This window comes from Ascidia mentula, chromosome 2 (assembly GCF_947561715.1).
Source record: "Ascidia mentula chromosome 2, kaAscMent1.1, whole genome shotgun sequence".
NCBI classification, from domain to species: Eukaryota; Metazoa; Chordata; class Ascidiacea; order Phlebobranchia; family Ascidiidae; genus Ascidia; species Ascidia mentula.
The window spans coordinates 4,085,000-4,097,621 of record NC_138567.1 but is presented as its reverse complement, the minus strand read 5'-3'; the positions used below and the strand labels follow the sequence as shown (position 1 = coordinate 4,097,621).

Here is a 12,622-nt window from a genome sequence, read left to right as displayed (position 1 = left end):
CCGAAAAGCGTTTGATGTTTCAGATCACAAATTACAAAATAAATCCAGGTAGAATTTAGCTGACACTTTTCAGTGAAATCTTCACGTAATAATCAGCAAGTAATTCCCCCACAGTGTGCACGTCTATAGGGGGCGTATTGTGGGCGGTTTTCCAGACCATCCCAGCTTCATAAAATGACACCGGTTCCCCTTTAAAGCTGGGGCGCTTTTAATACGGCTGGGTCGCGAGGCCAATCGATGTAATATAGGTAACTTGATTCCATTACACGAAACCGGAGAACGGCGTTTTATATAAAGCAGATGTTGAAGCGAGCTATGGCAAATCATAAATATTGATGCTCTTATGACGAACATGGCGCAGCGATTACGACGAAACAAAGCCGCTTGCTGTCCTTGACTGAAGGTCACTGATGGATTCGTTGAAAGTTCTGGCGACTTCTTCGAGGAATTTATATGTGTGATGCCTAATATTTTTAACAGAACTTTAACGTTCCTTTTAATAGCATGGTTTTATTGCAAATACCTTCCAGCGAAATCAATAATGCGAAAGGAATTAAACCTACTGAATGTAATATCGAGCTGGCAAAGCATTCCTCATTACGAAATATGATTAAAGTCCCGAAATTACGATAATGCTTGACTACAAAACACTTATCTTTACTTTAAACTTTCACCTATCATGAGGACTTAGTAAAGGTTGTGTAAAGAATGGATGCGGAATAAGCCTGGCGTGTTAAGGCTTTTACTTCCACAGGTGGTTGCAATATCATACTTATCCACACTGTCCTGTACCCCAAATAATTGAGGGTTTCCCTTCAGTTTGCTTAAGAAAAACTTTTTTAGTCAAAGAATTTCATTCGTTTCATTAGCGCTCTCTTGGTTGCAGCTCATTCTAAAATGCAGCAATGATGGACGCAGTCGTGTTCGAAACCTGACATGTCGAAACACCAGGTATAGAACATCACCGGGCAAAATAGGTGCCGTCATTGAGGCCGAACCCACAGAACGTAGGAACGCGGAAACGCTTTCACTTTCAACGGAGGTTGCAATTTCACCGAATGACCGATCACTTAATAAGCGCATACGTTCGTTGCAATATCCTTCCCAATGCAAGTACGTCATTAAACGCCAACGTGTTGAAATATACTGGTGGCGCTTCACTATACAGTATATAGCAAGCCCGCTTCCCAAACAATACGCCAATATTCATGACTCATAGACAAACGTCATGACGCAATCAATCACGTGATTTTAGTGGTCTGTCGTTACCGCTGTTACAGTAGTAGTGGTAATAAGATAGGTTGCAGCAGTTTTGCTTGAGCAGGAATTATTCACTAACGCGAAGAAAAACATGGATATAACGTGTCTAGAGCTACTGGATGGAGTTTTTTCGATATTCTTTACAATTCTGTGAGTGTTAGTGTGTTCGCACGCTTCTTGTCAGCATTGCTGCATGGTACTATGTTTACGTGTAATATGTGTATCAGACCTTTGAATTAACCAACAAATTAAGCGTGGATATGATTGCATTGTATTGTTTTGTAGTCGTAAGTCCAATGATAACATTAGCATAGGTTCATGACCCCTCCCAAATTTGAAAGTTTAATATTCACATTTTTTTCAAACATCCGAACTATGGCTTGATTTATGTATAAATAAAACTCGTTTTTATCGTTTTCTGCTTCGTGAGGCGATGTTTGTAACCAAAAACTTTTGTTCGTTCAAATCTATAAAATATTTGACCCCGCCAAAAGTTCAGACTGGCTACGCCACCGAATAATAACGTGGATATTTTGGATTACAGGTTACTTTATACCACATACAAGGTGAGTTGTTTTGTTGACATTTTGCGATTGGTTAATGGAAGTTTGTAATAAAAACAGAACGTCAAATGTACAAAACTAGTTGTACAACAACTTATTTTGATGACGTTAAGCTAATCTACTACGTTAAATGTTTTCAAACGATTTCCTGGGTGTAAACTTATGTTGTTTTTCTGCAGGCATTTCGTAAGTTTGCGAATCAAAACAAGAAGTCTATTGGTAAGTTCCATATGCATTAACAACAACCTTTCCAACCTGGTTTTGTTAAGTAAATATTGAAGCGTGGGCAGACTGAACAACTTTACATATCCATGACGAGTTGAAGCAAAACACTCATCGATACGTAATTACTTTGCAGGTGACGTCACAGCGCAGGTAAGACGAGTTGAAAGCGATGGGAATGACGTCATGCTACAAAAATCGCGCTTTCTTATACCGTGGTTCTTAACTAAGCATCTACCCCTAAGGGTGCACAGTGACATATAGAGGGGCTCCATTGCACTTTCTTATACAGCAATACCTTGATTGTTGAAGTTCACTTGCATGGGGGTTTTAAATAAAAATATATTTTTTATTATTATCGGTGACTGGGGGTTATCAGAGTTCATTAAATTGGCCCAATGAGTTGAAAAACCTACTAAACACATTCTGTTATACGATTCAAGTAGGCAGCAAATCGAAAAACACCAAAGTTTAAAAAACAAACCAAACTTAGTAGGTTAATTTGTTACAACCATGCAAGGACCAATGGTCGCACATTTGCGTTTAATTGAAGGTAGCATATATGTGGTTTAAAATAAGACAATTACCTCAACAAAAGCAGGACTTGACGAAGGCAACGCAAGAAGGGAGTGCAGACCGTGGAATTAAGCATAAAGCTGATATCTCCACTCCAAACATACAACGCCGTACACCTCGTAACCGTGTGGACGACAACCGAATTGGTTCTGAAGACGAAGCAACAGAAGACACAAATAGTTTGAATCCTGATTCAATAAATGACCTGTTTCTAAAAACAGCCGAGTTGGCCCAGAGGAGGAGAAAGGCGGGACAAACGCGCAAGGCGTTTCCTTGTCAATCGAAAGATTCCGAAACGAACGAAGCGCAAACTCAACCGCCTCCAAGAATACCTGCCAATGGTGAAGAAATATCATCGGAATCGCCAACAATCAGTGGCCCGGACAACACTGACACTGCGACTATGAGCGAGTTTTCCACTCCAGTTGTAGATTACACATACCGCGATTTGCTGCCTCTCCACTTAGACTTTCTCAAAGACAACAGCGGACCAACCATTTCAGGTCATTCTTACCCGAGATGTTCCACGTACAGCAAAGATACAATTTGCTCCCATGACGATTTGCGTGACTGGATCGTTAATATGAGGGATAATATCCCCCATAACCGAATACCTCTGTATTCCATTTCGAATCCTTATTTCAAACCACTTTGTCGAACGGATACGCTCGCACGAAGCGACGTTTTTCCAGCCTCGCCGATCACAACCCGTTTGTCGGTGTTATCCAATCACACCACTGTTGCTATGGATACGGATGATGCGAAGCTCATGACGCTCTCCGACTACATCCGCAGAAACAGTTTTACATCGGCCCCCATTCCGGAAGACGCGTTTGAAACCACGGTTCGCATCGGTCCGCTGGGTGGCGTGGCAGGCATCGGAGGCAGCATCTTACGCGTACCGCACGATGGCAACAAAGAGGGAAACGTTAAAATCGCATTGTGGTTTCGGAATGGGGTAATTGCTGAGTGTTAATTTCGATTTTTGCGTTGTACTTTTTGTCAGGGTCGTACGACTTTTGAATAGTAGACTCTGGATTTGAATTCATTGATTTTTACTTTCTAAACAACTTAAACGAACACAAGTTGATTTTTAACCATCGTTTTTGGGGGTAATGGTTGATAAATTATTGGAATTAATGCCACATTTGCGATTTAATATTTCTGTTTGCAGTCAGACCTCGGAGACCGGATGCTCGTCACTCCCACAATGCGTGTAGAGCGTGATTGTGACGTCACAGACAAACCTGTGCGGATTTCTTTGCCCACGTGTTATTGCGCCAACGAGGAGGCTAAAATATCTGTGAGTAAAGCAAATATGATCTGACTGGCAAAGGTCATACTTGTTATGGATGTTACATCACCAACCGTGAAACACCGATTAAACGTTTTGTTTGGCGGGCTTACGATTATCATCCAATAACCTGTAGGGCTCGGGATATCCTTGATCTTATATTAGTGTTGAGAGAATTTAAAACTCTTTTTCGGAAAACAGGTCGAATGGAGTTCGGATGGTTGGACATGGCGCCACCTAACGGAAGTTTCAAACAACAACTCGCGTTTTGTGGAGTTCGAAACGATTATGAATTGCAGGTAAATCAAAAATTCATTTTTTATTTATTTTAAAGTTTTCAAAAATAACAAATTGCAAATATTTTCTCAAACTTAAGTGAAATTCATAAGAAACTACTTCTACATACATTATGTAATAACCAGATTTCGAGCGACGATACCAAAGGATCCGGAACTAACCTTTGTAAAGTTTATGACGTCAGTGGCGTTCGCACAGAACACCGAATCAGAGGTTTCATTCACAAAACTAACCTGGTGCCTCTGTGACGCTAGCGGATATTCCGAGGCACGTGTTTGGCTGCACATGTCTCCTAGAGGAGTCTACGAACGTGTTGTGGAAGCAAAGACCTTCGCAATTCAGTAAGATAGTGTCCCTTATTCATTTAGCACTTAGAAAAACTTTTATATGTCGAAATTTCCGGATAAGACAGTGGTAGTGGTTAATACGTATAGCACTTGCAGTTCTTAGTTAATTTTGTGACAGTTGTCAAACATATCGAAGTGGCAACACAAAATCTACTAAAAGATAACTTCTCCAACCACCAGTGTCGATCAACCAACTTGTCCGACATTTTACCAGACAAAGTGACGTCATCAAAGTTCAACTCGTGGACAAAGAACAAGAAATTGAAGGAAAGGATCTGTGGCCGAGTCAGACCTTCAACAAATACAGCTTCCAGCTTGATAGCAGCATCAGAAATGCCCCTTACAACATCGCGAGAAACGATGACGTCATAATTACAAGTAACGTATGGCTTGACACTACGGACGACTGTCCCGAGACTAGCTCGCTACTTGAGCGGCAAATCGGGGAGGAGTCGGTGGAGGATCACTCCACCCACTCGGGTGAAAGGAGCAAAGTTCGAAGAGCGAAGACGTTGGCGGGACACGGATTGAGGAAGCTTGTTCGAAAAGTGCGGAAAAGGAAAACATCGTTTATTTGAAGCTAATTTTGTTGAAATCGTAGAAAACAACAAGACTCGTTGATGAGAAAAAAAGACTGCCTTCCATAGTAGTGGGCAAAAATGGTGGACTTTGCCTATATTATAATTGATATTGCACGCCACCTGTAACGTATCTTGCTCATATTGTTTTAAAACAGGGCTTTGTCAATGAATAAATAAGTTGCTTACAAAACAACATTATCCATACAAGCCAAAGAGCCTTACCGACCGAAAACATTGTGCACTACTATCTACAGCTCAATGCACATTGCACTTATTACGTCATTTTGAAATGAACGATTTGCAATCATTTGTTTGCAACGAAAGAAAAACAAATTATAAGAATGTCTTTTCAGTGGCAGGTGGTGACCACACAAACCAGCTTGCATTGTCAGTTTACGGTTGGTCGCAGAAAATCCGAGTTGTTAAAATGATAAACTTGTAATCTTCACATCTTTGTATGGGATTACTGTTCTCCAATGTCAACAAATTCAAAAATGTCAGTAAAGATGTTGCTTTCAAAAAGATTATTTTCCCCTTTAACACAGAATTTCATCAACAAATATTGCTGATACGTTGTGGTGGCTAACGTGTCCAGGCGGCGAGATGATGGACAACAACAAGCAACCGCTCGGTATTTTTTGCACCATCCAGGCCGTATCATTTTATTCCGCTTACAACAATACAGAAATGTATCGGATGACCCACTTGCCATGAAATGAGGTTGAATCGGCAAACACCAAACAGACAACCTCACCTGGGTTCTTGGTGGACGGGATATCTAGGGTTCGAATCCCGGTGTGGTCAAAGAAGGCAATAACAAGTTCCATGCGCTATAATTGCATCGAAATTCACATGTAATTTTTAATCAAACCGTACCTTACTGAAACAAGTAAGAGAGATTTAAGTTTTTGTCCTTGAATAACACCAGGCAATACAAGGGAAAGGGAAATATCATTGTGTTGTCGTCACACAAGCAAAAAAAATCAAATAATTTAAACCTCTTTTCTAATGACTTATCACGAAAATTGCCTTCGACTCTGTTTGGCTGCAATGACAGTGAACGTAACAAACCTGTTTTATTGGTACATTTGTGTTCATTGGAAATGTGTTTATTCGGCGCTTGTTTTTCGTCGACCCTGCCTTAATTGTTGACAATGCGAATTACGCTCTCCTAAGCACTCACTTAGGATCAGTTACACGACGCCATCAACAATGCGAGCGCACAAAACGAAAGGACGGCGCACTCCAGTAAGTTTGTAATTAAAGGTTTCGTGTCTGTTTGAAAACATACCTCGACCACCGCTGGGGTTAGTGCCGTTCGCAGAAAGCAAAGCTAAAACAAAACAGGGCTTTGTTACGTTGCGTAGCGACGGCTTGTTCCTTTGTTATCTGTCACTTTTGCTCGGCAATGCTCCGGGCCGATGTGGCTTCGCAATTTACTCACAGATGCCACACAAGACTGCATTTGATAGCACGTATAGTAGAAACGTTTTTGGCGCACGGTTGGAAAAGTAACAATAAAAGGAAAAAAGAGATTTGAGGAACATCAAGACATTGCAGCCAAGCTGGGTTAGCTGCAGATGATAGACATCCGCTTCGTCAGTGTTTAACAACGTTTTTCAAATTGTATTTTCCAATATCACTGTAATTTGTAACAATACGAATGGTTTTAGCACCTAACACTTTTTTGAAAATGCTTCAGCTAGATTGTTTACTTTTCCTATTTAAGTCTGATGTTTGAAAGGAAACGAATCAAGATGAACACTCTTCTTCTTACCAGCCTTGTGGCGGCCATGTGCCTTTCCTATGGTAAGTAAAAATTCATGCAATTGTGAGTTGGTTTAATGTCTCCCTGGTAGTTTATTTTTGTGGTTACCACGAATACCATTTTCCCATGGATCTGGAGTGTTTTGTTCTCCTATACATTGTTAGTCTGTGGCGTGAGCAAAATCTATTTCCCGCCATTTTGTCTGCTTCGTTCCTTCCGAGTTCACGCACCAGATTTTTTATCCTGTTTTGGTCTTTCTACAGCCTCCGGCTTGCAGTGCTATGTGTGTCTTCGTACCAGCATTGGAACGCTAGTAACCGGACACACCGATTGCTTGGGACCGAGTCCAAGCAGCTCACATTTGACTAATTGCACATCTGCATCCACCTACTGCCTGACAAGTGTTACCAACACCGAATGTAAGTAATTGATTTTAGAATTCTCTCTTCACCACATTTGACTCCACCTCAAGCGAGGTTCAAATGCTTTAGAGCACTTCCCGCTTCTAAAGGTCTTCGTTATTTATAAGTTTGGCCATGATTTCTGGCATTCCAAACCAAAATCGCTGTTCTTTATATTACTGTAGTCGAAAACAATTACGAAAACCAGATAAAATTAGAATTTGCCAGGGAATCCACCGATTCAGGTTACATACATCTATTGTAAAGTATGTGTTACCTCACGCAGTTCTAGGCCTACAGACTCAGATTATCTCACGTTACTGTTCTATAACCCAACTGAGTGGATGCAGCGAACTCCTTGGGGGAACTATCTGCCACACTTCCTGCAACACAGGTTTGTTTTTGCGTGCGATCTATTTGTGGCCCCTTAAAATCAAAGAAGTTTTAACGGAAAACAACTGTAACAGAGCCAAGATAAAAACGTCTCACAAACTTAGAAAAATCGTTTCGGCAAAGCGTTTTTACAATCGAGTAACAGGACTGTAATATTTGTCCATGACGCATAACTACAGCGCAAACATTTCACTGCATACATAAATTGGATGTAAGCTTCATAAAAAATTATGTCAGGAAAATGAGCAAAAATGTAAAATGATTCAAAAAGCGGCAGAAATGTGATGAGCAATATTCGAAATCATACCAGAAATAACGGTATCGAATTCTCTCTGCAGACGGTTGCAACACTGGCAATGGATCGGCTGGATTGAAAATCAACGTCGTTGCCATGGTGATGGCTCTCTTTGTCGGTGTTTTGTTTTCCAAATTCTGAGGACGCAGTGAACGCTTGTGCTACATTATGTTTGTGCCTGAAATGTAGCCGTTTTCGACTGATTGTAAATATTTGCTCATTGTACATGCACTGAAATTTATACACCGATCGAAACGAAAGGTGCAAAATGTTGCCTATCTTTTATTTAATTTTAGATACTACCCATATTTCGAATTTATGTAAAGCGATTCCATAAAAGCCTTAAAAATACACTGGACTTGTCAATACATGTCGAGGTTGCCAGGAAACAGATGAGTTGCGATTAAACAAACAGCGCGTCACCTGCAACAGATTTACGTAATCAGATACCACCAGTGTGTTCAGTGAATTTAAAACCGTTGAAGGGTGAAATGGGAACAACGGACAATCCGCGCGCACGTGACTGTGTTTCGCACAATTAAGATCACCTAAGATAATAGGATGAAAAACATCCCGGCCCAGTTATGACGTCATGTATGCGTCCACTCGTTTTAACGTATTGGATTAACGTTCTTTCTCTCATTTGAACTCCGAGTTCATTTGTTGGCAGAAAAAACGGCTACATTTACTCCACGTTGTTTCCGTGGAAGCATTGAGAAAATGAGCAAACTATGTATTAATTAAACAATGTCATGGGCAATGAGGTGGTTTACTTAACGTAAATCGCCTTCTGCCGTAGCAATACAGATGATTGCATTTGGAGGTGGTGAGTTGCAACCAGCAAACCAGCAAACCGGCTGATCCACCCCTAACTTAAACATCAAGTTTAACGAGTTAAACGAACAGGACTTGTTGACACAACGCGGCTGCGTTCACTCCCACGCTGTTTCCGTGATGGAATGAGAAACTATACACCTGCTATGGCATTCCTAAATTAGCACTCATCTTGTTAAAAAGCATTGAAGGGAGGTTGAAAGTAACGAACAGACGGTTTGGAAAATCGGGTTGTAAATATTTTTGAAAACTTTTGGCTGTGAGGGTAAACGATTGTTTTATTGTTTTAGCTAGAAGTCGTACAAAATGAAACTGATTACTTTTCTTTTGTGCGTTCTTGTCAGCATTTGGGGGAACATTTACTATGCCCGTAAGTTGAGATAATAAGGTGTAATGTTATGGTCTTATGAAAAACGTGCAAACCTAATGGGTGTATGAAAGTTACATACATTTTTACATTGTTAAACAAAAATATCGTAGTGTTGTTGTTGCGTTGACTGGATGAAAGTCGTCCAAGCGAAACGGGAGATAGGGAAAGGAAATATCTCATTTTCAGTGAAGTCATAACTCACGACGCGGTGGTAGATATCGGCCACCCCACTTATAGAGATTACTGTGAGATCCCAACGTCCAAAGGGTAGTGACTAGTATACCGCAAACCTAAATTATGAATAATATAAATGACTTGAAGCTACCGTAGGGTTTCCAAAAGTCCAAAGGGTGGATGAGCATCTGAAATTAAAAATTAAAATTGCAGTGAAACGATTTGGCGACTTGTTGGTCTAGAAAACAAAACATGTTTTCCACGCAGACGCTCAGTCATCGTGTCTCGAATTGCTCAACAACTCCACCACGCGGCCGAAAAGCGGTGTCTACACTCTGTACGATTCCAACAATGTCCCGTACCTCGCCTACTGTGACATGATCACCAATTTGGGAGGTTGGACCCTCATCGCCACCATCCATGAGAACAACATTGAAACCAACGGTTACTGCACTAGGGGGGACAGATGGTCGAGCGAGCAGGGAAATTCCCCACTGCGACCAGAGGGGGATGGGAATTGGGCGAACAGGAACACATTCGGGAACGTGGTTTCGGCCACAAGTGACGATTATAAGAATCCAGGATATTTCGATATTGATGCGAGTGATTTGATGGTTTGGCAGGTTCCCAACGAGACACCGATGGAAGATTGGAGATCGTCAGCTTATCTTCGATACAGAACCGACGACCATTTCTTGGACGCGTTTATCGACAAAGGAAATCTTTACACGCTTTTCCACGTCTTCCCGATCAGGTCTGGAGTTTATTCGTGGCCTCAAGACAACGGCCCGAGTTTTCCCGTCGTGTTTGATGAAGGTTCTGTGGGAGATGTTGTCCAACATTTTGGACCGAATGTTCAATCTCAACTTATTCCTGGCTACATACAGGTAAACAAAACTTTGAAGCAATAAACGCTCGTTATTTTCTCATCTTTTAACGTAGTATGAAATATATTACAGATCTTCCCATGTAAACACATGACATTTATAGTTCAGAACACTCACGGGATGGGCCCCGGACAGAACATACGCCTATGCGTTTTGTCCCGGTGTGAAAATGAGTTCAGACGGTGTAAGTAGTGAGATCTCCTGCATTGGATCAACCGGTTTCAACTACAGCGACAAACATTGTAGCGACTTTTCTGGAATGGCCAATAATGGAGTAGGGACAGGAGTTGATTGGAGCGCAGATCGACTTTTAATTGAAACCACATTTATGTTGTTTTATCGTTAACCTAGATAGACGCGATGAGGTATTGGCTATTTGGGTCAATATAAAATAAAAGCTACGTTAACGTGGAACTGAGTTTATACTTGTCATGGCATCACGCTTTGTGCAGAACAATAAAAAGCATGAAAAAGTTTTAATGGACAATCACCAGTAGTGTTTTAGTTGAAATTCGTACAAAAATAATGATGCGTAGACGCTCCATCCTATGTCTAGAGTTACTAAATAACTCTACCGTGCGGCCCAAAACACAAAGTTCCCGTTGCAACCAGATGGCAATGGGAATTGGACAAACAAAAGCAATTTCGGCAACGTGGTGACGATTATAACAATTCGGAATTGATGCAAACGACTTTTCAGAAAAGATTCATGCAAAATACCATGAGAGGGCTTCGTCCTACCAGACTGATATTATTGTGATTTTTTACACTGAATATACGGATGCCGTGCTTTTTCACGGGTTAATGGCATTCCAGTAGTTTGAACAAAATGAATTAAGCGCATACTCTAAATCCACAAACACACAGAATGAACTTGTTTATTTCGTCCATATACAATCAAATAATTACAGCGATACATTTTAAGCCTTTGAACAGCATAAGCATAATTATATGCGATTGTTATTTAGAATTTAGAGAATAAAAACCCAGCGAATACGGACATGAGCATCATAACTGCACTCATCTTGACGTTGTTTGGACCATTGTCACTGTTGCATCGATCTAGAGCGTTACCAGTGTGACTAAACGCAGTTGTTTAAATTATGGAAAAAAAGTGTGGTCTTCTTCCGCCGAAAATAAAATAAACGCGGCCACTCGGTGACGCTATTATTGTTTGTTCTGATTTAATCGTGTGCTAATGATAGCAGTCAGAAAATAATTTCTGGATTGGGATGATCAAAGCGATAGAACATGCAGGCACTTAATATCTTTACACTGACTATGATCTCTACAAACAGTAACGCGGTTAGTACGGCGAGCTTATTTCTTACAGTTTACGTATACAAAACTTAAGATAAAAGTGGATGTTTTTTTTTGTTTGTAGTTCATGGTATGGGAAGAACTTTCGACAAATGGACAGCATACATGATAAGTGTTGGTTGTCTATGTTCGTGTTTACCAACTCAATTTCCTCCTTTAAAGTCTCTCAGTTCAAAATTTTCAAAAACACCATCAAGCAGTAGTTAATGGGTTTCGTAATAACACCCAATGCGGAACCGGCACTGAAGGTTCTGCCCGTGAGAAACGACACAGTTGTTCGGCGTCGCAACTTGTGTTTGTGCAGATCATCACGTGACAAATATCCACGGTAGTTAAGTAATGATAAAAGCTATTCTTACCAGTTGCGGGTTAACCATTAGGTATACAAGACACATGCCAAACGCCAGTAAAAAATCTAAGCCAGGTAGGATTTACGATAAAAGAGGTTAAGTTTCCGATCCAAGCTTAGCTTTAAAAAATGGTTGCTGAAGTTATTTTTTGTTCTTGGGGAGTTATTTGTTGGTTTCGGAGCCACTTTCACAAATTGCCATAAGGCCTACAGTGCCTCAATACACTGATTCTTACTATATTCCGGAAACTCGAAAAGATTGACGCTGCGGTGGTCTGTTATTCTTTTTTGACTTTAGGCCGTTTAGGGAATATCGTACACGTAAAAAGACAGATCCATCCCTCAACACCAACCTGCACAGGATTGTTCCTGTAGTCATTTCATAACTATTTCTTGCTATTATTTAAAATACATCAATGCATTTGTACGAATGATATTGAAGCACAAGCACTTGTGTTTACGCAGACGCACAATCCTTATGTCCAGAGTTACTCAATACCTCCACCGTGCGGCCTAGAATACAAAGTTCGCATTGCGACCAGAGGGGATGGGAAACGGGGATTCGGCCACAAGTGACGACTATAAGAATCAAAGATATTCGGAATTAATGCGTCTTTTAACTCATGGGGGCCTTTGCGCCACAACGCTTTCCCTATATCAGACCGATATTGTTGTGAATTTTTACATTCAA

The 12,622-nt window shown here is 40.8% G+C and overlaps 3 protein-coding genes across 4 annotated transcripts; all 3 read left to right on the top strand.

Annotated features, from left to right (window-relative positions):
- The first annotated feature begins 1,292 nt into the window (after positions 1-1,292).
- LOC145889492 (uncharacterized) lies at positions 1,293-5,316 on the top strand. 2 transcript variants are annotated; one of them, XM_082980455.1, is made up of 9 exons: positions 1,293-1,410; positions 1,805-1,826; positions 2,003-2,042; positions 2,182-2,198; positions 2,647-3,579; positions 3,796-3,924; positions 4,117-4,214; positions 4,338-4,553; positions 4,774-5,316. In XM_082980455.1, the coding sequence occupies exons 1-9, from the start codon at positions 1,352-1,354 to the stop codon at positions 5,135-5,137; spliced, it is 1,878 nt and encodes a 625-aa protein (XP_082836581.1). In that variant the 5' UTR covers positions 1,293-1,351; the 3' UTR covers positions 5,138-5,316. The 2 variants fall into 2 exon arrangements, with proteins under 2 accessions (XP_082836581.1, XP_082836580.1); XM_082980454.1 differs by having other exon boundaries at positions 2,644-3,579.
- A 1,480-nt stretch (positions 5,317-6,796) lies between these two features.
- Positions 6,797-8,363, top strand: LOC145889630 (uncharacterized). The gene is made up of 4 exons (XM_082980621.1): positions 6,797-6,949; positions 7,172-7,327; positions 7,596-7,703; positions 8,041-8,363. Exons 1-4 carry the CDS (start codon positions 6,874-6,876, stop codon positions 8,136-8,138), a joined length of 438 nt encoding a protein of 145 aa, XP_082836747.1. The 5' UTR covers positions 6,797-6,873; the 3' UTR covers positions 8,139-8,363.
- Positions 8,364-9,737: 1,374 nt separating this feature from the next.
- Positions 9,738-10,608, top strand: LOC145889699 (intelectin-1-like). Its single transcript, XM_082980701.1, has 2 exons — positions 9,738-10,262; positions 10,366-10,608. The coding sequence occupies exons 1-2, from the start codon at positions 9,753-9,755 to the stop codon at positions 10,606-10,608; spliced, it is 753 nt and encodes a 250-aa protein (XP_082836827.1). The 5' UTR covers positions 9,738-9,752.
- Positions 10,609-12,622: the final 2,014 nt, after the last annotated feature.